The sequence below is a fragment of the Malurus melanocephalus genome, unplaced genomic scaffold (genome assembly GCF_030028575.1).
Source record: "Malurus melanocephalus ecotype Western Australia unplaced genomic scaffold, MMel_1.1 scaffold_125, whole genome shotgun sequence".
In the NCBI taxonomy this organism is placed as follows: domain Eukaryota; kingdom Metazoa; phylum Chordata; class Aves; order Passeriformes; family Maluridae; genus Malurus; species Malurus melanocephalus.
In genome coordinates this window covers 815,571-843,239 of record NW_026623357.1, presented here as the reverse complement: position 1 = coordinate 843,239, position 27,669 = coordinate 815,571, and the positions used below count along the sequence as shown (strand labels likewise).

General features: G+C 43.4%; 1 protein-coding gene across 4 annotated transcripts in view; it reads left to right on the top strand.

Annotated features, from left to right (window-relative positions):
• Positions 1-27,669, top strand: part of PATJ (PATJ crumbs cell polarity complex component) — a 140,012-nt gene that overhangs the window by 27,763 nt on the left and 84,580 nt on the right. For all 4 annotated transcript variants that reach the window (XM_057370399.1, XM_057370398.1, XM_057370400.1 and 1 more), the window contains exons 13-21: positions 339-395; positions 1,714-1,848; positions 5,536-5,700; positions 6,462-6,587; positions 20,994-21,203; positions 22,026-22,145; positions 25,018-25,380; positions 26,484-26,598; positions 27,316-27,472. In XM_057370399.1, the coding sequence (XP_057226382.1) occupies positions 339-395; positions 1,714-1,848; positions 5,536-5,700; positions 6,462-6,587; positions 20,994-21,203; positions 22,026-22,145; positions 25,018-25,380; positions 26,484-26,598; positions 27,316-27,472 (1,448 nt within the window). The remainder of the gene's footprint in view (positions 1-338; positions 396-1,713; positions 1,849-5,535; positions 5,701-6,461; positions 6,588-20,993; positions 21,204-22,025; positions 22,146-25,017; positions 25,381-26,483; positions 26,599-27,315; positions 27,473-27,669) is intronic.

Genomic DNA, 27,669 nt, shown 5'->3' with positions numbered 1-27,669 from the left:
AATTCTGATTGGCAAGTCCGTGTGGGTATTTGTGTCAAACATAATGGCATTTTGTGCTTACACAGGATTACTGAACTTGACTAAAATTGGCATTTGGGCTCCGGGAATAGGATCATATTGGAGTCTGCTAATAGTGCATAATCACCACATTCCTACTTGGAAATGTTCTGTGCCTGGAAGATTTTTCTAACATTTGTTTAAAATTATTTTGCATCAATGTGACTTTGTTTAAAGTGCRGTTTATTTTGCTCGGGAGTTGTTTTTGCCAGGATTTTTCTCGTTCTGGTGAAGTCTTTGTTGTCCTGCAATTGAAACATGTTCTGATGTCCAATTTTTAGGTTGTGAAGGTGGATATGCCCATTACAGATGATTCAGAGCTCCAGAAGTACTCAAAGGTAAAGCTCACAGGGTGGTTTCCTTCGCAGTGTATGTTGGCAGAGTCATCCTGGGGAGGGCATGACACGATTCCAGATGTGTTTCAGGAATTTTGTGGGTTTGTGGCTCTTTCCAAAAAAAAAAAAAATGCTGCCAATGCTCTGCTTATCTCCTGGGCTGATCCAATACCTTTTCATGGTACAGGCAAATGAACCTCTAAACAACAACAAAACACCCTCAAGCCATGCACAAAAGCCCTAAATTTTGGGGTGCTTAATAGCATAGAATGGGGCAAAGATCAAAACTCAGCTGAACAATATCACTGTCCCACAGAGGAGTTTGTCAAGGTGGTTTTAGTTCATGGAAAGGGAGGTGTAATTAATTTAAATTRTCAGAGATTAAATTAATTTCAGTTCCAATAGCTTTTCAAGGCACCTGTGTTAATATTGTGGAAAAGAGGTTTGTAGAGGTGATGAATTTATGTATTTGTGRGGGCATCTGAGCAGGGAAGGGCCATGAAGCCATAATCAGGCATGAGTGTGAAGGAAGGCTGTGGATCAATGGATTGCTCCTTTTACTTGAATATCCAGATAAACAGCCAGAAAAYTCCAATCTGAAGGAGCAGCTCCTGCTGATCTCCTCCCCCCAGGTTGCCATGATTTCTGCTGCCTTACCTTAGCAGTGAATCACTTTTATTCTAGTTTTCCTAATTTTAGCAGACTTAAGGCACTGAGGGTTGAAGCTTCCCTAGAGAAAAATTCCAAATTAAGGAGGCCCACTGGGAAAAGGCTCACACAGAATCAGTGATTTCCCCTTGCAGAAAAAGTTTAGTTTTAGTAGCTGCTTATAGGGAACGCTTTGTGGGTATTTTTTTCTATCTCAAAGTAGTGTGGCTCCCAAAGGAGTAAGACAGCTGATTTTGTGGGGAGATTTTATGGTAACATGGAATTTCTTTTATTTATTTTTATTTATTTTGCTCCACAAAAGCCAGGCTGGAACTGGATAATCTTTAATGTCCATTCCAACCCAAACCAKTCTGTGATTTGTTGACARCTCACCTTTTGGGTGGGTTGGACTTCAGTTACTTCTCTCTGCATTTTTCCCAATAAGTTTGATTATTTGAGAATACAGTTCAAATTGTCTTTTCCTCCAAAGAGCAGACTGTTTTTTTTTTTTTGTTGGTGCAAACACTTTGTGAAGAGAAGTTGTGGACAGCAGATGAGGTCACTGTGGACATTTAAACATTTTTCTGTGTGTGGTTCAATTTGCTGAATCCCAAATGGGTTCATATCATTGTAAATAAAGATTAATACTTAAATATATTTCTTATTTTGGCAGCTGTTACCCATCCACACTCTGAGATTAGGAGTTGARCTGGACACATTTGATGGGCATCATTATATTTCATCAATTGCTTCAGATGGCCCAGCTGCAGCACTTGGTCTCCTGCAACTGGAGGATGAACTTCTGGAGGTAAAAAATTGAAACAGAACCCCTCCAGAAATAAAAATTACATATTTCCTGTTTGTTTAGCCTTCTTAAAATGCTTCTCTAAAGTTCTCATTTGGCTGCTGTGTGTGCTATAGCAGTATTCCAGGTTAGTTGTGGAAGCAGAGTTGTTCTTTGGAATTCACATTCATTTTCTTGACTGTTCCTTTCCACATTTATGGACAAAATGTCAAATTCTTGTGACCTCTCAGTGACTTCATGAGGGATTTTTTTTTTTTTCTGAACTCTTTAAACATGAGTATCAAGAGTTACGAGGGCAGAGATAATATTTGTGTTGAATTATTTGTGGCCCTGTGGCTCGGTCCTTTGCACAATTTGGCTTTAGCTTTTGTGGTGGATAATCTTTCTGAACATTTGTCTCTCCTAAAAAATTTACAGCAGTCTTAGGAATAGTGGCTCCAGTTACACAATAAAACTTTTCTGTTGAGTGTTGAAAGATATTTGTGCTTGTGAGCAAATACATCAGTTTGTTTCAATTAGTGTAAAGAGGTTTTGGGGCAGCTCTGAAGTTATCAGAGTCACACCAGAGCTATTTGCTAAAGAAAAGTAATTATTTTATAGTGTTGAAATATAATATTTGATAATGTTGAAATAGTACCTATTTTGTGTGTGTGTGTGCACGAATCTGTCAATATCTCACTCTGCAAGTAAAAAGACATTAATTTCCTATTGAATACCTGCTCCTTGTGGAATATTTTGATGTCTGAACCTTTTTTTAGTGGATGCAAAGAACATTTAATGGAAACAGAATTAGGCCTTCGGAAAGATTGATTTGTTAGGTGTGCAGCTATTCTGCTTTTACTTCTTCACCCTTCAACATCAAAAATTCATACTGATATCACTAAGACCTAAAACATTTTTCTTATTGCTTAATGGAGGAAATCTTGATTCCTGACGGAAGGGATTAATGGAATGCTGGAAGTGTCGTTTAAATTGCTTGGCCACTGAACAAAAAAAAAAATTATATAAAAAGCAATAATGCAGTCCTGTAGAGTAACTTAGGAAACTTTTAYTGTAGCTATTTAACAGTTTTGCATATTACTGTGTACTTAGAAATAAATTCACAGGTATGTCCGGACCTAATGAGTATAAATTTTTTGCTACWCTGTCRTTGGGGGAAAAARMCCCAACAAAATAAAAATGTTCTCTGGGGCTAAAACTGTATGTGCCAGGTTTAGCCCAGACTATRTTTTTRCAGCCAAGTTATAAATCCCCTTAAACAGGGGTTAGCAGTGGAAAAAGTGACAGCCCCATTCCCCAAACAAGCAGCCTTACCTGAGCCTGATACGTTTGGGATTGAAATATGATCAGCAAAGATTTTTTTTTTTTTTTAAATATACATTGAGGTTCAATGTTGRTTATTTTTAATTATGTGTTTGAATTATGACAGAAAGCACGATATCCCTCCCCTGCCCTTCATTTTAGCTAATTCCATTGTGCTCTTTTTTAGGAGTAAACGGCTTTTTTGTGCCCTTTTTTTATACAATTTCCCCGCTGTTTGAGGGCTGGCTGATGTGGTGAACAAGTGGGTGTAGGGCACCTTGCCTGCTCTGAGGTTGATTTCTGGCAGCTGCAGGAGSAGAAATGGGAGTCCCCAGATCTGCTGGGGGGTGCACAGCAGCTCTTCCCCATCCATCACGGGATGCTGAGAAGTGCTGGTAGCTTTCCACCACGCTGCCACTCTCCAAGCATTAAAAAATCCTTACGCGTAGATCCTCCTGCCTAAATAATTAACTAATGGACGAGCCTGATAGCTCAGCACTTGCTGTAATTCTTGCAGAAAAAAGCTCAGAGCAGTTTGTCTGAGTGTGGTGGAGGCTGGTTCCACCACTCTCAATTTTTTCTGCTTGGCTGGGATGTAGGGAGGAGCTCGGTGCTTCCCAGCAGTGCAAACTGTATAAAACTCTGCAAAAAGCACCCAGGAAAATGTGGGGGAAAACCAGAATTGAGCAGGAAGCAAATGTTGGCTAAAGTGGGATTGAATCCCTCTAAGCAGCAAGGTCTTGGAGCTGTCTCAGAGATTGGATGTTCCAGAGATGGAGATTCTCTGCCCCAAGAGCACCTGTACAAAGGTGTGTCCATGTCTGGGAATGTTTCCATGCTGTTTTCTAGGATCAGGTGTGGGTTCCTTGGCAGTGGGGGTGTGGAGGGAAGGATTGAGGGTAATTCTCAGTTATCTYCCTCTTTCCTGTGTGCAGTAACTTGGATGGAGTGCTGGATTCCTACACCAGTGGCTGCTCTTTTGGGGCAAAGTGGATATTTGGTCGTGAGAGAGGCTTGGGGCAGCGTGAAAGGAATCCCTGGGACCCACAAGGTGTTGGGATTGAGTCCACAGYGCTAATTGGGTTAAATCCCTGCTCTTTTGGGGCTGCAGTGCTGGGGAACATGGGTGCTGTGCAGATCTATGGCACCCACTGACATCCTGCTCMTATTTAGGGACACCCCTGGGGTGCAGACAGAGGTGCCCTCAGGATACAAAAGTTATCAAATAGCAAAAGGAGGATGGATCACTTATTTTTCCTGCAGAAGCAGAACTGTAGAGTGACAGAAAGCTTTGGGTTGGAAGGGACATTGAAGCCCATCCAGTGCCACCCCTGCCATGGGTGGGGACCTCTTCCTCTGTCCCAGGGTGCTCCAAACCCTGTCCAGCCTGGCCTTGGACACTTCCAGGGATCCAGAGGCAGCTACAAAAAAAAGTTCAGATGCAGTGTCCCATTTTTAAAGCACCATTATCTATTTATCTATCTACCTATCTATATTTTTTTTTTCCTCTTTAAAGTCTGTGGTTTAGACCATCCATTAACAATGATCTTCTGTTATCACTCACTATCTTGATTTTATGGCATGGTGGTGAGCTCTGACCCTTGTCAGGGCTTTCTGGTTAATTGCTTACAGTAATTGGTTTCTTTCTTACTGTGCAAAAGCTCTTGCCTGTTTTCTGTAGGATCTGTTTTMGTTTCAGCYRCTTTGTTGCATTTTAAACTGGCAAASTTAGAATCACAGGATCATTAAGGTTGGAAAACACCTCTGAGGTCATGGAGCCCACCCCTTAAGGTAGTTGTGGTGGTTCTGACTTCTCAGGTTTTTGACTGGAGCTCAAAACCAACGTTTGTTTAAAATATTGTGAGAAAATGGAATTTAAAAAGATAAAAAGTTTGAACACGTAAGCCTAATACTGAAAAAAAAACCCCTTGACAAAGAAACAAGCGAGAAAGAAATAAGTAGTTTTGGATTGGAAAAGTTGGTGAGCAGAAAAGTGGTTAGAGGAGGCTGAAGAGACTCGATATAGCAGACAGTAGTCACAASATCTTGGAGATGAAGCCTTGCAGTAATGTATATGTTCTTGAGAAACATGTGTGGATAAAACCATGCAAGCTGTGCCAGCATCCCCAGGTAAAATTAGACTTTAGCACTCAGGTGGGGAAAAGCATGCTAAAAAAAAAAATTAAATAATGTGGTTGATGCCTTTTAATTCTGTTTGTGTGGCTGTGGGGAAAAATATACACTAGAAAAATTAAATTAAAGAATCTGGTTGATACCTTTTAATTCTGTTTGCCTGGCTGTGGGGGTAAAACACACACCGAAAAAAATTAAAGAATGTGGTTGATAGCTTTTGATCCTGTTTTGTGTGGCTGTGTTACCATCCTGCAGGTGAATGGGGTGCAGCTGTATGGCAAATCCAGACGTGAGGCCATCACCTTCCTCAAGGCAGTGCCACCCCCTTTCACCCTGGTGTGCTGCCGGCGCCTCTTCGACGATGGCACCGAGTCCCTGGTGGATGAGCCCCCCATGGCAGTGTCCCCTCCTGAGCAAAAGGTAGCCTTCTCCTGCCATCCCCTTGTGCAAAAGGATGGTCACTTTTTGAAAAAGTGCATCTGTTTCTGGGTTTTTGTGTGGGTTGGGGAGGACAAGGTAGGTAAATCACRGAGCTGCTTTGCTGACTGCACATCCCATTCATCATCCCTACACTTAATAGGTGAGTGAGAGCTCTGAATTACACTAAATCACATCCCTGCCACCATTAGCTGATTGCTTCCATGTTCTGAGTAGGTTTTTATAGAATTGGGATTAAAAAAAAAAATGAAACTTAGATGTTTCTTTTCCGTCACAGGAGCTTTAAAATCTCAAACTAAAGCTCCACACTTGTGSTTGCTCCCCGTTTGCAAAAGTGTTTACAGCTTGGCTTCTCATCTTTTCTGATTGTCTGGCCCTTTCTATTAGCTGTCTGTGGTTAAATCTTTTATGCTGTTTATTTTTCCTTTATGCATCTAATGGGACAGCTGAAGTTCATCAGCATGTAACAGGTTAGTAATATTCTAACAATTAATTAGACTAATACACGGGTCTTTGTGTGCCAGGTTGGGCTCTGATGCTCAAAACGTGTAGGCCTGGCCTCAGGGGAGTGCTCAAGGCAGCAAGCTGGAGAAAACAGTGTTCACAATGCTCAGTGAAGTTTTAATTCCATGAAAGGTCACTTTTTAGGGCATGTATGCACCATTAATAATCAAAATATTGAGGGAGCAGTGTTTGTGAAGAGCTGAGAGAACAATGTTTGAACCAGAGCTTTTATTTTCCAGGTGAAAGTCAAGGAAGACTTCAATCCCGAGGAGGAAGGGGAATTGGCGTTATGGTCTCCTGAGGTGAAGGTTGTTGAGCTGGAGAAAGACAAAAATGGTTTGGGATTCAGCATTTTAGACTATCAGGTATGTTTTTCTTTATCATCAAATGCTCAAAATCTCTTTGATCCTTGGTCTTGCACGGTCCTTAAAATGTTGTGTGATGCTGATTACTGGGGATGGCACTTGGGCCTGGAAGCTGTAGGRAAAATGATGTTTTGAGGTCAGCTCTGTAAAGATTGGAGTGTTYTAAACCTCTGATTATTACACATGATAAAGTGCAAAAACTTGAATCAAACTCCACCCCATAACTYRGAGTTTASTGAYTAAATKTTGGGRGAAGTTGGTTTTTTTTGTGTTTTGTTTTAACTTGGAATGACTTTTCAGCTGTGAGAGTGGCAAGTGAACGTTCTTGGGTATTAGTTGGAGTCAATTATACTCTTAGTTGTTTAACTCTTTAGAAATTAACAGACAAGTCTTTAACTGGAAGAAAATCCTACTAAAATTAATGGATCCTTTCAGAAATACTGGCTTCAATTAAATATGTAGAAACTCTCAAACTCTGTAGTCAGAATGAAACGTTCTTCATATTTCTAGTAGACGTGATGTATTTTTTTAAACCTCCAGTCATCATATTTATAAGGAAATAAAATAGCTGGATTGCTCTTTGTAAAAATATACACATCACATCTGAGCGCTGCCTAAACATTGTAGCTTAATGAAATGYGTTCAACTGTTGTACATAAATGTCAAGTGATATAAAATTCACTTTTTTGATACAATGGGGCAGGAATTGGGAATGAATTAGAAGGCAAAAAATATTTGAAGTCTTATGCAAACCCATTAATTCTATATTTTACCAGTGCGATTTAAGATTACTGAAAATAGATCCTGTTAGTCATTTTAGCTGACACATGTTGTGTTGCAGTGCCAGCTCTACTGTAGAGTTGCTGGGAGTCTTTACAGAGCAGTAATACACAGATTTGCTTTTAAGTTCTCATATAATCAGAATTAATGAAGGCTTTAATAACAGGCTTTTTATTTACTTACTCGCAGATGCAAATACACGAGCAATGTTGTGGTACTTGCAGCTAAATTTAAATGCATTCTAATCAATTCTAAATGAGTGGTAAACCACTTAATCTCAGATCTTTATAATTTCAAGATATTTATGTATAAAGTGTATAAAGTGTGTTCTTTTGTTTGGGATTTGCCTCTTAGATCTTTTACACTTTTCATCATCTGCAGATTAATTTTTATAGAGAGATATCTGCGACTCTGCTTGTGTTTATGTAAATACATCCATCACATCCTTGAGTGCAAGGCAAAGAAAATAAATAATTGTCCATGCTACAGTGGAGGCAAGGAAGGAAAAAAAAAAGAAAACTGTGTGTGGTTCCTGGGAGAGTGTTTGGAATTCTTAACACAGATTTGCCGGGAARCACAGAATTACAGCAGTGTTTAATTGTGCCTTAAAGGACCTAGAGACCCTTCTTTGAAACATAGAAAGTGTTTTTTTAGGCACATACTTTTTGTTTTGCGGGAGAAAATCCAAGCCTTTTGATGGTAAATGATGCTGTATTCACTGCTGATTTTGATCCTTTTGAGGAATATGATTTTTTTTTTGTTTTTTCGATATTTTTAAAATGAAGATGGGTCTTCCCATGGCCCATCTTCATCCTCATGAAGAGACCAACCTTTCCAGGCTGCCATGGAGGTAGGATTGGGAGGAAAATGCTTTGGAAGAGGAGATTTTGAGAAGGAGGTTTGTGATTGCTGGTGATGTTGGTAACAYACAAGGGTTGACCCTCTGTCCATTAGAGAAATTCAAGGAAAGTTTGGTGTTACATACCCAGCTTGGAGGAAATGATGTGACTGTCCTGGGTTTTTAAAATCCAATTATATCTGTAGCTGCTGGTTGAAATGACACCCCAGAAATATTGGAAGGACTTCAGGCAGCTCAGTGGGAGCAGGGAGGTGTCGTCAGAGCTAAAAAGCAGTGATTCTCTACTGCCCCACACCAAGGGGTGCCAACACCTCTGGAATGCCAGTGCCAGTGGATCCCAGCCCTGGGCAGGGACTGGTGGCTGTTCCTGCAGTGTTTGAGGAGCTMTGCTCGTGCATTTGTGACAGTGAGAGATGCCAGACACGCTGCAGCAGCGCAGGAATGCTCAGCACTCACAGACCAGGCTGCTCCCAGTGCTCTGGGRGTTCCTTCCTCCTGCTTTCCATTCCTCTTTGGTACTTGTTTTCAAGCACAGAGCTTTTTACCTTTCCATATTAATTTGGATTATRGAGTTAGATGTGATGCTGAATGCTCCCATGGAATATAATTTATAGAATTTGTCGTTTCGTTTCCCAAAACTGGCTGCATGCTCAGCATAAAGGATGCTGTGCCTCAGTTGTCCTAAATACTGTGCTTTCCAAGTCATGCTCTGGAAAACAGAGTTAATAAAAAGTCTTTGTGAGGCAGAATCGGAGTCTGAGTGCGTGGAAAACTGAATGCTGAGATCGAGAAAATTATTACTCTGGCATATTAATTTTTAATGGGCTGTCTTTCTAATAATGTTTCATCTATCAAACAAATGATAAGCGCATCCCAAGTGACTTGCAGGATATTCCCAGAAATGTACAAGCATAATTCCAATGCCTATATATTTTAATGAACTAATTACAAATTAATTATACCAATTATGCATAATCAATAGTAGTTCTACTTTGTCCTGTGTTTTCTTTTGATTGTCTTTAGGGATTTAAAAGCTTAAAACAGAGCCACCTCCCTTTTTTTTTTTTTTTAATAAGGTTTGTGCATGTGTTCTTAAAACTTTGGGATAGAGTCACCCCCTTTGCTGTGACAGGATGGTATTTATATAGGATATTCTTCTTCTTCCTGTGGTCTTTGTGTATTAAAAAAAAACCTTTTTTCCCATTTTGAATGTTGTAATTTGTAATTATGTAGTAGGAAATCTAAAGTTTTTGAGACTGCTGGTCTGCTGGCAGCAAGGTCAGTACCTGGTGAGAGGGGAGGTGGGTGGGCAGTATTCTTGAAATTATGGATTTCACTGGAATTTTTTTGTTTTGTTTAAATAAGAAACACTGAAGACCTCTTAAAATGAAATCTTCTGTGGCTTTTTTTTCTGTTTTTATCACTGTGCTGGGACCTTGTCAGAGCTCCTAGGCCAGGCTTTTACTTGCTGGTGCTTGATGAGAAGTCTGCAGAGGTCTCTTGGCCATGAAGAAGGTGTTCTGCTCAGCCTTCTGGCCAGCTCCTCCATGAAGTAACACACTCTGCCTCTCTTAATTTCCTTCTAGCTCCATTTGGGGAATTTGTTCTCCCTTTCACCTCTTCACTCACCTTTATGTGGTGCTGCTGGCAMAGGTGGTGCCAAGTGAGTTCTGACAGTGAGTGGGGGGCCCAGGACGCTGCCTGGGGAGAGTTTGGGGTGCAAGAGGCTACAATCAGCGTATTTAACGTTCTCTGTCTGCAGAAAGGAAAGTATCCAGCTTAACAGGAACTTTGTCTAGCCTGGAACTAATCACAAAATCCCTGAAGGGTTTGGGTTGGAAGGGATCTTAACTCTCATCCAGYTCCCAACCCTGCACCTCCCACCAGACCAGGGTGCTCCAAGCCCCATCCAGAATCCTGGCCAGCAAGTCAACAGCTAAGCCATTGATTTTGAGATCAATCCTTTTTTCTTAGGAAGAAATTAAAAGATACCTTATCAGGTTAAAACAGAGGAGAAATGCTGTCTAAAAATGCCCACGATCCTGAGGAATCAGAGTGAGAGGAAAGAAAAATCCCACGAGACTCATAAAGAAAAAGAAGAGATCCCAGTAGGATGAAAGGTGTTTTGAGCCCTGAAACTGTTTGTACCAAAAACCTGATGCACTGCAGTCCAGCAGATCCTGTCAGTCATGTTTTACAGAGATATTGGTAAAACCACAGGTAGCTGAATTGCAGATTTCTTGAGGCAGTATTGACCGGAAGGTAACTTGAATGGGCTGAGGAGCTTTTATCAAATTAAACAAAAAGCTGAATGGACTTTATGTGGAGCTTAATTTACTGTGCCTTGAAGTCAGAGCCTTTTTAAAGCAGCTGTTTCAGAGTGCAGGAAACTGGAGAGGATGAGGGGTGGAACGGGGAGGTTTTCCCATTTTCCATCACTCTTGGGAAGAACTGTGAGATGCTGTTCCTCCCTGTCTGTGCTGACAGAGAAATCCCCAGTGCCTGGTTGCTTTTGCACGGTGCAGCTGCCCTGGAGAGCTGTCAGGCTGTAGGAACTCACAGACTCACCTGTTCCCAGTGATCCACAGGGGCAGAAAGAGGCATTTCAGCACTCCAGGAGCTGCAGGAGCAGCGTGAATTGCGCCTGTCTTGGGCTGCCTGGGTGATTTTCCTGGGCTCTGGCCACAGGGACCCCACAACTGCTTTATTTCTGGTTTCCCTTTATCACCAGTAGCAGTTTTTTGGTGCTGCTTGAGCCCAAGTCTCTTTTGCTGCACATTCAGCAGGTTGTGTTTTGTCCTTCTCCCAGGGAGCATGGGAAACGATTGTTTTCCCTCTTTAACAAAATCACTGCATAGTTATTCACTGCAGGAAGTGGAGCAATTTAAGTGTCTCCAAATATCTTTCCTCTTTTCTTTATGCCCCAAACGGGCTCCAGATGTAGAGTTACAAAAAAGCAAACTGCCTTCTTATTTGTAGAAGGTGGTATTCAAGTAGATTATATTTTTTTTAATTTTTTTTTTTTTTAACTTCCTTGGTCTGTTCAGCAGCGAGATGCAGGCTGGAATGCTTTGACAAGTCGCTGCCTAAACGTTTGCCCTCGTGTGATAATTTGAGCTTTGTCTGTTCTGGTGATAAGTTTGTTATGAACAAAGGAGCATATTCACGTCTTTGTGAGGCACATTTTCACCTGGTCATGTGATGGAAACCTGTGGCTCGCTGGCAAAAGCTGCACAGCTGTATTAAAAAGCAGTTTGACAATGGCTATCAGCTTGGTACTGGGAAAACTGATAAAGGCAGCTTTTCTCCCATCTCTACAACCCATCCACATTCATTAACATCAAAGTTCTGTAAGCCTCAGTACCAACTGTGTTGGTACTCATCTCACGGAGGATTTGCTTCTCTCCCCCTATGGGAAAGTTCTACATCCTTTAAATCATATTAAGCTGCTTCATGTGTAAAATAATTCTTAATAGTGTGTCATGAATTGAATTCGGTGTAGCTTTTTGAAAAATTCTCTCGGAGTTCAGCTTAAAAACTACTTTTCAGGGCTGGGGAGCTGGTGAATGCAATTGAACGCATTCCTGGAGAAGTTTCTGAGGTGCTCATGATTAGTGGATTCCAGAACCTCGGCGCTGAAGTACTTATGTATTGGGAGAGCAGAGGCCACTTTTTAATAAGAAATCAAAGGGACAGACTGACAGGAACAGCCTGGTGAGGGAGATCTGGAGGTGGAAAGGAACCTTAGGGGTTGGGTATTCCCTGGTGCTGGGCTGGAGGGRGTCATCGGTCTGGCTCTAAATGAGAAGTTAGGGAGGAATCTCACAGAATTGTGGAATTATTTGGGGTGGGAAGGTCCTCTGAGAGCTCTGAGTCCAAATGTTCCCCCAGCACTGCCAAGGCCACACTGCCCTGTGTCCCCAAGTGCCACATCCTCAGGGATTTTAGTCCCTCCAGGGATGGGGACTCAGCACTGCCCTGGCCAGCTGTGCCAGGACTAGACAGCCCTTTCAGAGAAGGAATTTTTCTTTCACCATGGTACAACTTGAGGTTGTTCCTTGTCCTGTCTCTGTTCCCTGGAGCACAGCCCGACCCCCTTGGCTGTCCCCTCCTGTCAGGGGTTGTGCAGAGCCACAAGGTCCCCCCAGAGCCTCCTTTGCTCCAGGCTTGAGCCCCTTTCCCAGCTCCCTCAGACCCTCCTGGGGCTCCAGACCCTTCCCTGGATATGCTCCAGCCCCTCCATGTCCTTCTTGTCCTGAGGATCCCAAAACTGCCCCCAGGTTTTAGGTACCAGCCCAGGGGTCAGGCACTGCCCAGGTCCTGCTGCCACAATCCAGGTGCCATCGGCCTCCTTGGCCATCCAAGCCACTCACAGACAGTTTTTCCAGTGAAAAACAGCTCCAAAAGCTTCACAAAAGTCCAGGCAGACACATCCYTCATCCCAAAGCAGGTGTTTGGCTGGGATAGAGTTAATTCCCTCCTGGTAGCTGRTGCAGGGCYGTGTTTTGGATTTAGCAGGAGGACAGTGTTGATAACACRGCGATGTTTTAGTTGTTGCTAAGGAGCGATTACTCMGAGTCAAGGACTCCTYKGTTTCCCATGCTCTGCCCGTGGGGAGGTGCAGCCGAGGCCAGCAGAGCTGATCTGAGCTGGCCACAGGGATATTCCATGCTCTAGGGCATCGATCTCGGTGTATAAATGGGGGGAGTTGGCCTGGAGGGGAGAATCCCTGCTCAGAAACAGGTTGGGTTCAGCAGCAAGGCTGTKCACCACTTGTTTTTCTCAGCTTTTATTCCTCTCTCTTTTCCTAATGTCCCTTTTCACTGTGTTTATTAATATTAGCATTGTCATGATCTTTGACTTTWWTCAGTTATTAAACTGTTTTCATCTCAGCCATGGGCTATCCCACCCAAAACCAGAGCAGCAGATTTTGTCCTTTCAAATCCGTGAACCGTTCCCCAGGTTCTCCTGCATTCAGTAAAGRATGGAGATTTTCCTTCCCCCTCCTTTCACTGTCTTGTAGAGCAAATTTGAGGACCATCCCTCCTGTCCCTGTGAGCTGCAGCAGCTTTGGACAGTACCTGAGTTTTGCAGAGAAACTGGAGCATTTCTGAGAACATCTGTTTTTCTTTGCTTTGTCACATATCCTCRAAATAAACGCTGAGCAGTATTATTACTATTAACCTTCAGAAATGTTTTCCCTTATTCCCCCAAATTCTCCAATCTGGTTGTTCTTTTTCATTTCCTGCTAGAAAGAATAACTTTTAATAAAAACAAAAAAAAAATCCCCAAACCAAAGAAATTCATTATTATTCCGCAGATGCCTTCTGCCTGCGAGAGAAGGCGAGAATTTAAAGGGACAAAACTGTGGCTGGATTTTCTGTTAACCACTCGGTAAATAAATCTCAGCAAGGCTGAGGTGGAGGAGATGAGGCTGGAGGAAGCTGTGCTGGCCTGGCAGTGGGCACGTGGAGATGGTGGAGCAGTGGGTGTGGGAAAGCTCAGCCCAGACAGCTCCAAATCTCTTCTGAAATGATGAKATTTGAGGTGCACGTTGGTGCTGATGGATAAGCATGAAGTGTCCTGGAAACCCATGGAAATTGTGAGGTGTTCTGTTTTCTTAGCACCCCACCCTGCTCCCCAAATCCAACACTTGGAATTTCCTGTCTGTTCTCACTGTATTTTACTGTAGCCTTAAAATTCTCTGCAAYCTTTCTGCCAGCCCTTCTGTGTGCTCCCCTGTCCATGCTGTTCCTCATCCCTGGCAGTGTCCAAGGCCAGRTTGGACAGGGTTTGGAACACYCTGGAATAGTGGAAGGTGTCCCTGCCTAWGGCAGGAGTRACATGAGATGATCTTTAAGTTYSCTTTTAACCCAKCCCACTCTGGGTTTCTGTAATTCTCCAGGCCRAGTCGCTGTTTGCAGATCCTGCTGCATAAACCCCAGCCTGTCCYGTGTCCCCACTTTTATTTTACAGCTTTTTCTGCAGAAGGTCTTTCTTAATTTGTGTGTTTGCTGTTTGTGGAACGAGGTCTCCTTGCAGAGGAGGGCTTTGGTTTGTGTGCAAACACATCCTGCCATTCACAGGTATTTGTCAGTGTTGGGGCCAGCTCACCTGGCTGATGGAAACACTGCTGGGCTCCCCGGCTGGATTTTTAGTTCAGGAATTCTTTGAATCTGAAAGCTGATCAAACCCASGACCTGTGTTAGGGCCCACTGAGCACAGGCTGTGTAGGTGATACCATTTATCCTTTTTCCCTTGGCTTGTTGGTATTTTTTTCTCCTTTCCCACACATCTCTATCCCTTCTTTATCTCATCACACAGTGGCTTTCCTCCACTTCCTTATGAGTTCAGGGATTTTTTTTTTCCTTATCTCTGYGGCTTTTCCCTGTAGTCAGCACTCAGCGTGTTTTTTCTGGAGCTGGAAAGTCTGAAAGTCTAAGATATTAAGAGAGCCTAATGAATGTAATCCCTGTGACTTCAGCTCAGTCGAGAGCAAATATGAAAGGCGGATAAAACCTCAGATTGATGGAGAAGTGTGATAAATTAAAAGATAGCAGCAGGCACCTGAGTCCAGCGCACCGTGACACTTTGCCTGTSTTTGATCCTTTTGTTTGGGAGGAGCAGTGGAGTGTGTGAGGTCCTTCCCTGGGTCCCTGGTGGGGGCTGAGCCCCCCAGCCCTGCCAGACCTATGGTGGGGGTTCTGTGGGGATTTGGGGTATTTTCTTCATCCTTCTCGCTAGAGAGGGCTGATAGGATTGCAGATCYCAGGTGATGAAAGCCTAGGCTGGGAAACCCTTTGTGCCACCTCCTCCTCCTCTTTATTTTGCTGTTCCCTCTCCTCCTTTGGGTTGGGCTCTGTGTGGTTTGTTTCTGGGTTTTTTTTTTCTCCCCTTCCCTGTGAATTCCTGTTCCTTCGCTGACATTTCCCACAACAGAAGTTTTGATTAATGCCGGCTGCACACCAGAGCTTCTGAAATTCATTGCTTTATTCCCTCACTGCAGATCAATAAATAGTAATGTTTTATTTCCAGTGCTTTGCCTTACATCACGGCGAGGTTCAGCGTTCCTCCTTGAACGTCGCTCTGTATTTGAGTTTGTGTTGCCTCAGCACCTCAGCCTGCAGTTTATTCAGTTTATTTCCAGAGGCTGCGAATCCCTTTCCTGAGCATTCCTGCTGACTGCAGCCCGAGTGGAAGAGGCAGGAGCAGGTCTGAAATGCTTCGAATTTCRCTCCTGTGCAGTGGATCTAACACCAACCAGTCAAGCACTTTCTCAGGGATGTTTTTCCAGGCTTCAGAGYGCCTTTGGCAGTTCCTGCAGCCAACTGCTGTAAACATGTTGGAGTGAATGAACAGAGGAGTTGGACCCTGAGTCTGAGCCCTGAAGTGAGGCCACCCTAAGGAGGGAATCAGACCTCACTCACAGCTGCCTCTCCCTCTCTTCCCTCYTAGAGCTTTGCAAAGGCTGCAGGGTGCTGCTCTGTCCTGACTTTTGGTGGTGTTGGTGTCACTGTGGAGGGTGGATCTGTAGGGGCAACGACAGGCACTCCCAAAATAAGAGTATGGATGAGTATTTTGAGTAATTTCACAGYACTGAGCACGCAGGTACATTGCTCATGTGCACTTCTACCTTTGTTCTACACCACAGTGAGACRAACATCAAATCTGGTTCATTTTGTTGTTGATGGGTGCATTTCYGTTGTAGAGCATCGAAAATCTTGTGTCTAAGACTCTTCCAGCCTGGTATCTTACCCACTGGAGGGTTTTAAATAAGGATTTGTGTGTTAGACCTGGAAGTGGTCCCRTGCCAAATGTTGCAGAGCCGGGCTGCTCTGACCTCTGAGCTCCGAGGCGTTTGCTTTGGCTCCCTCACAGAAACCTGCAGCATACAAATTGGCACTTGTAAAAACGTTCAGATAAATCAAAAATGGTACAAGAGGGGGAAAAAAAAGTTTCGAACTGTTTCTTTTGGGATCCTTTGCCACGCTATTTTGGATGTGTGTTTTTGTGGCAGCAGGCAGTTTGTTGCTTGAAGAAGGCTGAAATATTCTAGGAAGTCAGGYTGGCTGGATTTAGATCTCGAGTGATGCCAAAACTAATATAGCCTGTAACTAAGTGAGAGTGACTTTGCACAGGGAATGTCAGTCACCCGCAGCTTTGTCTTACATTTTCATGTGAGCCTAATTTAAAAAAGAAAAACACAAACAAAAACCCCGGCGAACGTGGGAGCTGCTCCCATCCAGCAGAGCTGGAGCTGAGGGCTGMTCCTCATCCTCATGGCAGGGAGGCTCTGCTGGGGCTGGATGGATGCTTAGGGATGGGAGAGCAGGGAATGCAGAGCTGGGCTGGCCTGGAGTGCCCTCTCTTGGCTGCTGCACACCTCACCTTTGGGGAAGGACAGGGCAGGATCCAGCCGGGGTTATCCCCTTTTCATTTCCCAGCAGGGTGGACAGAGGTCAGCTGCTCTGCTTCTGTCCCCAGGTTTGTTCCCTGAGGCTCTCTGAGTGGGAGTTTTTGGTGCCTGTGGCAAGGAAGCCACAGTGAAGTTGCACGCAGGACTCTCTTAACTCCCTGCTCCTGGGACTCTTAACATTTTAGCAGAGCTCAGGTTTTTAAGAGATTTTGTGGTGCCCAGGGATCCCAAAGGCAGTGACTGCAGTGGCCCCTGCCTGACTCCCCGCTGCTAAACAAATCCAGAACAATTGAGGCTCTGAAAAGGAGAAAAATTTGACACCTGGGCTCCAGGAAATGTTGGTGGAGTTTGATTGGGGGGGCAGGGGGAGGGTAAACCCATGGTCCAGCATGGTTAAATACATGGTGTGCTAATTGTGGATAAATAGTGGCTGTTTTAAACAAATTCCTGGGCTCCCTGGCTGGTTGGGGCACCAAGGGAAGGACAGCAGCCCCAGCACACGAGCTCCTCCAAGGGTGACCTGGGGGCTCTGCTGGGCTCTGCTGCATGGCAGGGACAGCTCTTCATGTTCACATAAGTGGCAAATGTCCTCATGTGGAATTCTCTTCAAAAAGAGCTCGTGTCAGTGCTTGTGAGTTCAGGGGGTTTGTCTCCTCCCAGCCTTGCTTTGCAGAGCAATTCCTTTCCTCGTTTTTCGTAAATGATTCATTTGTGTGAAGGAGTCCTTCAGGAGCGGTAAAAGTTCCTCTTTAAATGTGCCCTGGTAAAAATTCCCCTTTATCTGTGCCATGGCCTGCTCATGACCATCTTTGATGTCTTTAACTGCCTTGGTGTTTTTGTGATTCCTGCCCCTTTTAACATGGCCAGTGTGCAGGGGATTGTGCAGTGCACTCTCCCTCTGCTCTCATACAAAGCCGTGTCAAAATTCCTTGAAATACCGAAGTTCTGTCACTTCTCTGTCCCAGCTGAGACCATTCCAGCACCATCTCAGCTCTGGGTTTGGGGAGAGAATTTCTCCCCAGCTTGTAAACTCCATCCCAGTGAAGGAGCCTTTGCTTTAAAGGAGAGGCTGAAGCCTGGTGCTGCCTGCTGGTGACTAAAAATCACCATTATCTGGCTTAAAATGAGCCAAGCAAAGCCAGAGCCTCAGGGTAGGTGTGCAGTCACCCCGGTGCTCTTTAGYAACTTGGAACAGTTCTAGCTGGTCTGTTCATGTGGAGGCAGCCCCAAAATCCCACTGTGGGAGCAAACTTGGCTTTTAACTGTGCTAACTATATACAAACTGTGCCTTTTGCACTTAGTAAAGAAGRAAAGGATCTGTTTTTCATCCTGCTGCAAGCCCTGCTTTCTTTCAAAAACAAGACAACAGCCCTCCCAGCTTAGTGGCACTTCTTCATTTGGAAAAYATGGATTTGAATTTGGTGTTTGCTGTCTTGGTGGATCTTTAGGGTGTGCTTGGGGTCACAATCATAAGGTAAGGTTTCAAAAAATCCCAGTGTTCTTCTGGTTTAGATAAGGGAAGCACTCTGGTTTAGATAAAGGAAGTGCAATCCAGAGCTGAGACAGAATATTGAATTACAAAGAATGTGTTTGCATGATGACACCTTGAAATGCAGTGGTTCTGTGTGTCCTGGTGCAGATTTGCTGCATTCCTCGTGTTGGTCACATCGTGGTTCAGCCCCTGGTGAGCTCTGAGTGCTGCTGGTGCTGCTGCTGAGCTCCTCTCTCCCAGTGCAATAGCTCCCTCTGCTTGAAATCAGCAGTGGAATTGTTTCCTGCTCGCCTGGACAGCAGTTTTTAACATGGGCCTCTTTTTTAAGATTCCTGCTGCTCTTCACGAAGCATTTCCAGTGCATGGCTTGTGCTTATGTGTGTTGTGAAGCAGGAAAAATAATCACATTTCCTCAAAACTTCACTGCACAGGAGCTGTTTCTTTGCAGGTACTYTYTTCCTTTTTAGCATGAGGATTAAMGCTGCTTGGAGCACTTCTTTSAGTGTRAATTATCTKTTACCAAAACAAGATGATTTATTGAGCAAAACTTATTTTAATGGTGAGTTGAAAGAGGACTGTTTCTCATCAGAAATGTGGTACTTAGGCCACTGACGTTTCTAATGGTGAGGTTCCCATGTCCTGCTTGAGTGGTTCTAATCCAGAACCCCGAAAAGAGCAGCTTTGGAATCAGGCAGAGCAGGGGTTTGAGCCTGGTTCTCCCCATCCTCACCCAGCACTGTGATTTCTGGGCCAGTCCTTCACTCACCCAGTTTTGATCTGCATGGATGGGGGTGGCTGCTGGGTTTGTTTTGYTCATTTKTTATYAMTATAGCCAAGCCAGCAAAAGTCACWTYATGAARGCTGTTGTGTCAGCAGAGGTGCARTTCTGYTGAGAGCATTGAGGAGCCAGCACAAACCTCCCTGGCCATGGCAAGAAAACTCACTGGGTTYGTTCTCYAGCAAAGCMTCYMTTTACAGGARCTYYYTTCCTTTTTAGCATGAGGATYAAAGCTGCTTGGAGCACTTCTTTGAGCGTAAATTATCTCTTACCAAAACAAGAGATGATTTACTCAGCAAAACTTATTTTAGTGGTGTCCAGCTTGCTGGGAGGTTGCTGTCTGGGCTGGACCCTGGGTCTGCAAAGACACCCTGAAAGTAATTTCTAATTTTGCAGCGGAGCAAAGCCCCAAATTAAACCATCTCAGAAGCCTGTGCTGGTTCCAGGGTGGTTGGGCTTTGCTGGCAAGAGCAAAGAGCAGCAGGAACTTCCATTTCCACCATTTAACACTTAAAGCTCTTATTTTTCATACTTTTGGAGCCCTTTTGGATTATTATTCTGACTTTCCTGTGCTCTGATTTGTTCCTGTAGATCTCCCAAGTTTTTGCAGCCTGTGGCTTTTGGGAGTGCAGGGAATCCTCTCTCAGCTCCAGGTTTGGGAGCACCTTGGCACAGGGACCATGCTGGGCTCCGCTGCCAGGACAGGGAAGTGTGAAATTATAAAATTATAAAATGATAAAATGATAAAATTATAAAATCACAAAAGAGCAGGAGAGAGCAGTAGATCAGGAGAGAATCGATCTTTATTTACTTGAATCCAGCTCCAGCGTGGCTCTTCCTGCTGAACTCTTTAATTTCACCTCTCTAATTTCAGCCTTTTGCAGATATTTCATCATTGCCACATGTGTTTGCACATGCCTTGGAAAACGTGTGCCCTTGGAAAGCAGTCTGTAGTCATATAAAAATAAAGAGTTTAGAAAGCATTCCTGTTTCCAAATTAACACTGAGGTGCTGAATTCGTGGTGGTCTTTGTAATTTGAATTTTGCCCTCGTTTTATCCCTCCCATGCCTTGAATAAGATGCAAGTCCTGAGGGGAAAATAGTCCATGATTGTGTGTTTGGAGGCCCAGTGCATGCAAAGAGAATTTCTGAACTTTATGAGCCCTTAGCAAGGGGGAGAAAGGCTAATTGCAATCTTAAAAAAACATATGAGGAAACAACAAAAAAATTAAAAAACCCTAAATTTATTTTGTGTATTTTTCTGCCACAATATAGCAATTTATAATTTCATTATGGAGGATATTTTTTTTAAATGACTGAAGGCGTGATGGAAATATTACAAAGGACACAAAGCAAAGGCTGATGCTGGATAAAAGATGAAAATAAGTGAATATTTGCATCAGTTTACAATGTGTATGTTATATATAATATTTTGTGCATCACACTCTCTGTATCCACCCCTACAGTGTTCCTTGCCTTCAGTAATAATCTTGGTTACTCCTTGCTGTCTTCTGTTCCCTGTTGAGGTGGAGAAAATGTCCTTTACAAGTTGTCATGTGGAGTTGACAGAGCAGAAACAYTGCAGTAACACAGCAGCCAAAAACTGCTATTTCCTGAATATTTGGGGGTTTCATTCGAAGTTAATATTTTGAATTAAATTCCTGACGTTGGGGTGGTTTCTTTTGCCATGGTTTTTGCCTCTCTGGAGCCCTGGGGTGACGTGCAGAGTGGTTATTTCCTGTGACATTAGCACGTCCCAGGCTGGATGGAGGCTGGTGGAACGCTGCCAGCGCTGTTGTTCTGTTTCCAGGTTGGCCTGGCTGTGTCTGTGTGTGTGAGGACAGGGCAGCAGGGCATCAGTCACCTTTCAGATCTTCACATTTCCTGATGGATTAGGCCAGTGATGGAATATTTTCCCTTTTTGCAAACTGCAGGCCCTGGCAGTGGCAGCAGACAGCGTTTTCTGATTTCTCAGCAGGCTTCGGCTCTGTAGCATCGGAGGATGAACAGGGTGCTCTTTACCCTCTCCAAACATCCCTCAAAGCCTTCACTTGGTATTTTTTGTCATTTTTCCTCCTCAGGACCCTCTGGATCCAGCAGGAACAGCCATTGTGATCAGCTCCCTGGTGCCTGGTGGTGTGGCTGAACGCGGGGGGCAGATTTTGCCCGGTGACCGCTTGGTGTTTGTGAACGAGAAACACTTGGACGGYGCCACTTTGGCAGAGGCAGTGGAAGTGCTGAAATCTGTGCCCCCAGGTACAGTTTCCCTTGGAATCTGCAAGCCTTTGGTGGTAAGAACCAATTTTTAATTTTTTTTTTCCTGTTTGATGCTGTGGCCTGTGTAGATGGGGAGAATTCAGGTGTGGGTCTGGGGAACAGCTGAGCTGCTGTGCCTTGAGAGGGCTGGAAATTCTGGCAGATGGGCAGCTTTTTGGGTGCCCAAAAAGTCTGGCTGGAAAACCAGTGTCCTCAAGTTCTCCTTGAACTGCATCCAGGTGGAAGTGGGAATGCCTGGGCAGACCCAGGTTTGCCTTCAAAACTGGTGCTGGAGCACAATTCTCTCTGAGACACTGCTGAGTGCTTCCCTGAGCTCCACTGACATGAAAGACACTTGCTCTGTTTGAAGTCAAGGCTGTAAATTCAAGCAGAATTTCCCTTTTCTGCAATCAGGGCTTTGGAACAGGCATTTACTGGGGAATGTTGCAGTATTGTTCATCAAGGGCACCCAGGCAAAATTAATTAAAGCCCCAGTTAATAGAAAGTGCTTGTAATTCAAAGTGGTAGAGGAGTTGTGAAATGGGAATGTAAGAAAGCTGTTAAGTATATTCTTCCCTTTTCTAAAAATTGGTATTTTGTTGCTCAGATCCTTGTGTTTGTCTTTTTCCTACACATCTCTTTAGGTTTTAGTGCACCTGAACCAATCTCTTCAAAGAACAAAAGCTGCTGACTTCATCTTCTCAATTTATGACTTTCTATTTTTATAATTCTGTAACTTTTTCCCTATTTTCTAATGGCTGGCTCTCCTTTTGCCTTTTAATTTATTGAAAAATGTGGGGTTTTTTTCTTTTTTTACAGTCATTTTCCTGACTCATTGTTTGGATTACCTTTTTCAGGGAGAGAGCAGAGAGGAGGAGAACATGCACGGTGTGGATACGAGCAGCATCAAAAGCAGCCCTGACTCTCCAGAACCGATAGATAACACCARTTTCTCAGTAATACTTGAAGCACCACAGGTATTTGGTTACTTTTTTTTGGTTCAACTCGAGTTTATACAGACAGGAAATTATGTTTTATAGTAAAAAATACAGTATGTGTTTCAGGTAAGACTCAAGTGTTGGATTCCCTCTGAAAAAGCCTCCAGCAGCGAGCTGTGTGCCAAGTGCACTGGGAGCACTCACCAGTGCTGTTCCCAGACTGCCTTATCGAATTTATTATGTCATTAAAATACCTTGGGTTACCTTAGATGTGAAATAGGAACGCTGGGTTGTTATTGTGACTCAGAAATAGTGGGCTCAGCTTTGCAGAGAAATTAAGATTTGGGAGCAGAATGCTTTGAATTATCATTAATTAAAAAGTAGAGTGTAAGGCACTCTGGAAATGCTTTTTTCTTCATAGCCTTGCAGTGTTCTCTGGAGTGAYTCCTTTACTTTTGCCTCAATTTTCCTCTTCCTTACAATCTGAGAAATAATTCTGTTTATTGGGGGAGGATGTAGCACTAAAGATAGTGAGAAACTCAGATAYCAGGTAATGGCAATAATATTGCAGTTCTCACCAGTGCAGAGCTGGAGAGATGTGGATATCTTTTAATTTTCRTCTCTTCTTGGGTGCTTTGCAGAATTCATGCTGGCAAATGTGTTCYTTTTAAACCAGAAAAGACAATACATAAAGGATTATCCAGAACTGCGGCACAGGAAGAAAAATAAATTCCAGATTTTCTTATGTGTACCTKTCTCTGGATGCAAATCTATTTTTAATGCTGAAATGGGAGATCAAAAGCACCAAAAGGAGCAGTATTGTGGGGATGCTGTGAAGGAATTAGCCTGGATGATGATAAATGATATTTACTGATTTTCACAATGGAAAACAGCATTTTTGTTGTTTTCTGGAGGTGTGAGAAGGGTTCCTGGCAGGGAATCAGTCCTCTGCCAGCTCAGATTGGTTTTCTACATCCTAAATAAAACCAGTGTCATTAAATATTTTTAAAGAAAGTATTTTATCACATTAAATACTTTTAAAGAAAGTATTTTATCTTAAAAGTCCTGAAACTGGGACGATTGATTTGGACAGAAAAACCACAGAGAAATTCACTTGCATTTTCTTTTACCTCACATATGACAGCTTTGGGAGCAGCTAAAATTCCATTCATTTATTCTCYTACCTGCTCACACAGGAGCCAGGAGTGATGTTCCTGCTCTGAGGCAGCCAAAATTTCAACCCCAAAAATGAAGGAACTTGAGGATTTTAKTTGCTGCCACAAATAAATTCACTGTCACAGAATTTCCCTGTGGTGTTTGCAGCGTTCCTGTGCCGGTGGAGGCACCGGGTGCTGCAGTGCAGTAGCCAGGGATGATCCAGAACAAACTGCTGGGTCAGGGACACAAATCCTGGCTGGTTCTGAGCAGAACCCACTGATTTATGTGCCACAAATTTGGGGAAGTGTTGGCAGAATGAGTGCCACAAATTTGGGGAAGTGTTGGCAGAATGAGCGCCACAAATTTGGGGAAGCGTTGGGAGAGTGATGCTGCAGGAGGGATGGAAAATGAAATTAAAATTGAGAGAATTGGGATCTCTCCAGGCTGAGTGTTTTGTGAGATCGAGGTGCACACATCAGATGGGTTAAAGRAACATTTAATGCTGGTTCAATTAATAAAATGTGCTGATTTCTGGATTGCTGGTGTTCTGCTCTCGTGCCAGCTACTGACTGCATTGTTTCCTCATGCTCCTGCTTCTCTCTTGTTTTCTCTCCTGACTTTCACTTGGATTATACAAACATCTTGGCAGTGTCTGGGGGTTTTCCTTCTGTGTTTTTACAAATGTAGCAAAACAGGATCCTGACACYGAAGGTCAGAGCTGGTGCAGGGCTGTGGGGAGCCTGGGAAGGGGCAGGGAACAGAAATAAAAACATTTGGAGGAAGGAGCCCTGAATCTCCATTGGTTTGGGAGTTCAGGGGTTCGGGGTGTTGAGGTTGGGTTTGGGGGTTCTTCATGCCACAGAGACTTGGTGGCCTGGAGAAAAGAGGGGAAAAGCTCTCAGAGTGTGGCAAAATTCTGGAGGAAGTGCGGGGCACGAAATCTCAGCCTCCCTGTGAGCCAATGAAGAGCACCCCATTGCATTCGGGAGAAATGGGAGTCCTGGGAACCTGGGGCAACACCTGACAAATCCCCCAAAAAACAGTTGAGATCCTTCAGGGTGGGTTTTCATACCTTTTCCCTCAGTTATGCTGTTTGTTCTTTTTGTTTGTTGCTCTGTGGTTTGAGTTCAGTGGAAAGGTGAGCACTGTTCTCTTTAAGGAAGGTAATGAACAGTCATTTATTTCCTTTTTTGAGTACGTGGGTCATGCATTTCCCTTCTCCCCCAGGTTCAGTATTGTATGGAATATCCATTATAGGGACATGCAAATGTGGCTTTTATTTGGGTTTTTTTTTTGGGGATTTTAAGTTGCTGGCACTGTTGCATAAGCAAAGTCTTAGGCTGTTTATTTAGCTGACAGTATTGTAAAAAACACTCATGCATTCATAAAGCAACAGCAGATATGTCTGAAGCACTTTAACTAGATTATATGTACTTTTTTTCCTRTRGTTTTTKTAATGTTAATTAATAATTTMATTCCCTCACTTTAGTCCAGATTGGTTTTTCCAAATRGCTGCAGTAATATCTAACCTATGCAGCTTTAAATTTCTTTATGCTGAAAAGAAATTAGCGCTGACTGCTTTTGGTGTTAAAATCCTAAGTCACAGAGTCTATTTTACTTTAGAAAATGCAAAAGGCAGAAGATTTTCACTTTAAAGATGAGAATACTTTAAACATGGGCACAGCATATAGCATTGTTTTAAAAGAGTTGGGAGGAAATGATGTAAAATCTGTGTTCCTTCAATTCTTTGCAGGGTTTCAGAGATGAGACACCTTTCAGAGAAGAGCTCGTTGATGAACCTCATTTGGACTTGGGAAGGTCCTTTCAGCTGGCTCAGAAGGATGAGGAGTATGGGAAGGAGTCCTGGGAGATGTGTGAGTTCCTGAAACGCGAAGAGGAGGACGTGGAGGAGGAGAGGGAGATGCTGGTGGATGAGGAGTACGGAGATTTCCTGGAATGTGACACGTCGGTTGGAGAGAAGGCAGCTCCAGACAGGAACCTGGGCACAGAACGATGGGCAAAGCACCTGGACACTGCTGAAATGCAAGATTTGGGATCCAGAGTTAGCCCAAGTGCCAAGGAATCCCTGGAGTRTCCATCCAGGAAAGATCAAACGGTACGGAATGCTGAGCACGGATCCCTCAGGGCAAAACTAAACCCTGAGGATTCTCTCTGGTGTCTTAATTTCTAGAATTTAACTAATTTATTTACTTGGCTACCTCTAGCAAACACCAGTCTGTCCTTTTGTGTATTCTGGAAGGTTCTTTTGGGTATTTATTGTCTGTGTATTGACCTGCTGGGGTGAGATATGTGATTGGAATATTTACAGATATCCTGAATTTGTCTTTTTTCCCATTTCTGACTTGTGGGATTGTTGGTTTTTTTAGAAGCTGTGCTGATATGGGGCATGTCAGTAGCAGCAGAATGTCACTCCATGGGTTTAATACTCCAGGGGCTTCAGTGAAAGAAATTCCCTCTTTTCCTCACTTTTTAAACCCAAATCAGTTCCTCCTTGTACAGTTGAGCAAAAACTGATATGGTAGAAGGAATTATGGCAAGGATACTGGTGGATAAAGGAGTAGGGGGAGACAGCTGCAGGTGAATTGCAAAACTCTTATTTATACAGCTCTCTCAAGTATTCTGAGAATTATTTTCTTCTTCTGATTCTTTGTTCATCCCCTTACCAAACAAAAAAGTGACATTGTCAGCCTGCCATGCACCAGTTTCTGAGGTGTGTGCTTTTATGTGAAAAAAAAGGAGGAAGAAGGATTTAACATCAGAGCCACAGAGAATTTCAGGTTTTGCTTGGCTTGTCCCCTTAAGCACTGTCTGTGTAAACACTCTAAAATGCAGTTTCTACTGACAGTTTTATACCARAGCACACAATATTAAATTTATCCGTTTGTTACTTATAAAAAAACAACTGAGCAAGAATAAAAAAAAAATTGTGTCTGAATTACAGGTGAGGAGAAAGATGCAGTTTCATCTTTATATTTCAATTGCATCGAACATTTTTCACGCCTCTTCTTAATGCAGCGCACAAATGAGCAGTTAGTATTTAAATGAGCAGTTAGTATTTCAGAGTTACCTGAATAAATATGAACACAGCTGAGGAAATGTGGATGTTTGCTGTAAAAATTAATGTTCCTGTCAAATGCCCCCGTGTAAGTTAACACCATTGCTTTCTAACTTTAATTACTTCTTTTCTCCTCTGTGAAGTGTGAAGAGAATGCTGCTGCACACTTTTCTGGATCCCCAGCACACAGCAGCTACCAAAAAGACATATTTGATGCTGAAATGACCCCGTCAGAAGTGAAAACTGAGGTGGATTTAGGTTTGTAACGAAGTTTTTCTTTATTGAATAATTTTGTATTTACAGTATTACATTTTTTAGCAAGACACCAATACTTCGGAATGATAAAATACTCAAATGGAGATTCCTGCAGGCTCTAGGCAGTCTGGCTTTAAATAGGTTGCAGCTTTATAATCTTGCTTCCTCCTCCAGATCTGATCAGGTTTAGATTAGAAGGCAGGAAGAAATAATTTWATCAGAGGCCCTGGTGCAGGGTGCCCASAGAAGCTGCCCTGGAAGTGCCCAAGGCCAGGYTGGATGGGGCTTGGAGCACCCTGGGACAGTGGAAGGTGTCCCTKMCACAGATAKCCCTGTCTCTGWCACTTTTTATTGCTAACTTTATAAATTTTTGCACTTAAAAAAAAATAAGGCCTTGGAGGTGACCAAAAATTTGCAAGTAGCTCTGTGCTGGATGATTGCCCCACATCTTGGTTTTGTGATCTGTGCTCAGGAGCAAAGTTTCTCCTTGTCAGATGGMCAGAGATGGATGGTTCAAATTTGGCAGATTCATCAGGGGAATCAATGTACCCCTCTGGCTGAGGCAGCACTCCCTGTTTGGGAGGAGCAGCTCCRAGCCCTGTCCAGCCCTGAASACATTTRGAMCCTGATGGSATAAAGGGTTTAATTCCAAGGGTGGAATAACTGCTGGGTGCCTGGACAGAGGAAACAGAAGTTCACATCTGYCTCTTTTTTCTTTAGAGACAAAGCTTCAGAGTGACTCCAAAGGACTTGGGCTTGCTGCTGGTTTGGAAGATGTTGGAAAGGAAGCGCCGAAAGAGGAGAATTCTGTTTTTTCCAAGACCCAGGAATCTCGGAGAGTGAGCACCTTAGCTCGGCCCAGAACAGCATCATACAGGTAAGGAGAAAGAGTTCAGGTTTGGAAAGGTTTCCAGTTAATGACATTACCTGTCCTCTTGCTTTGCTCAGCTGAGTTGTCAAAAGGTTGAGATCCTAGAGGGCCAGCTCTGTAACTTTCACCCCAGGAGATGGAGTTTGCCTTAAAACCTTAAAACTTTTCAGTTTGGCTAAAAACCTTAAAACTGCTCGTGTTTT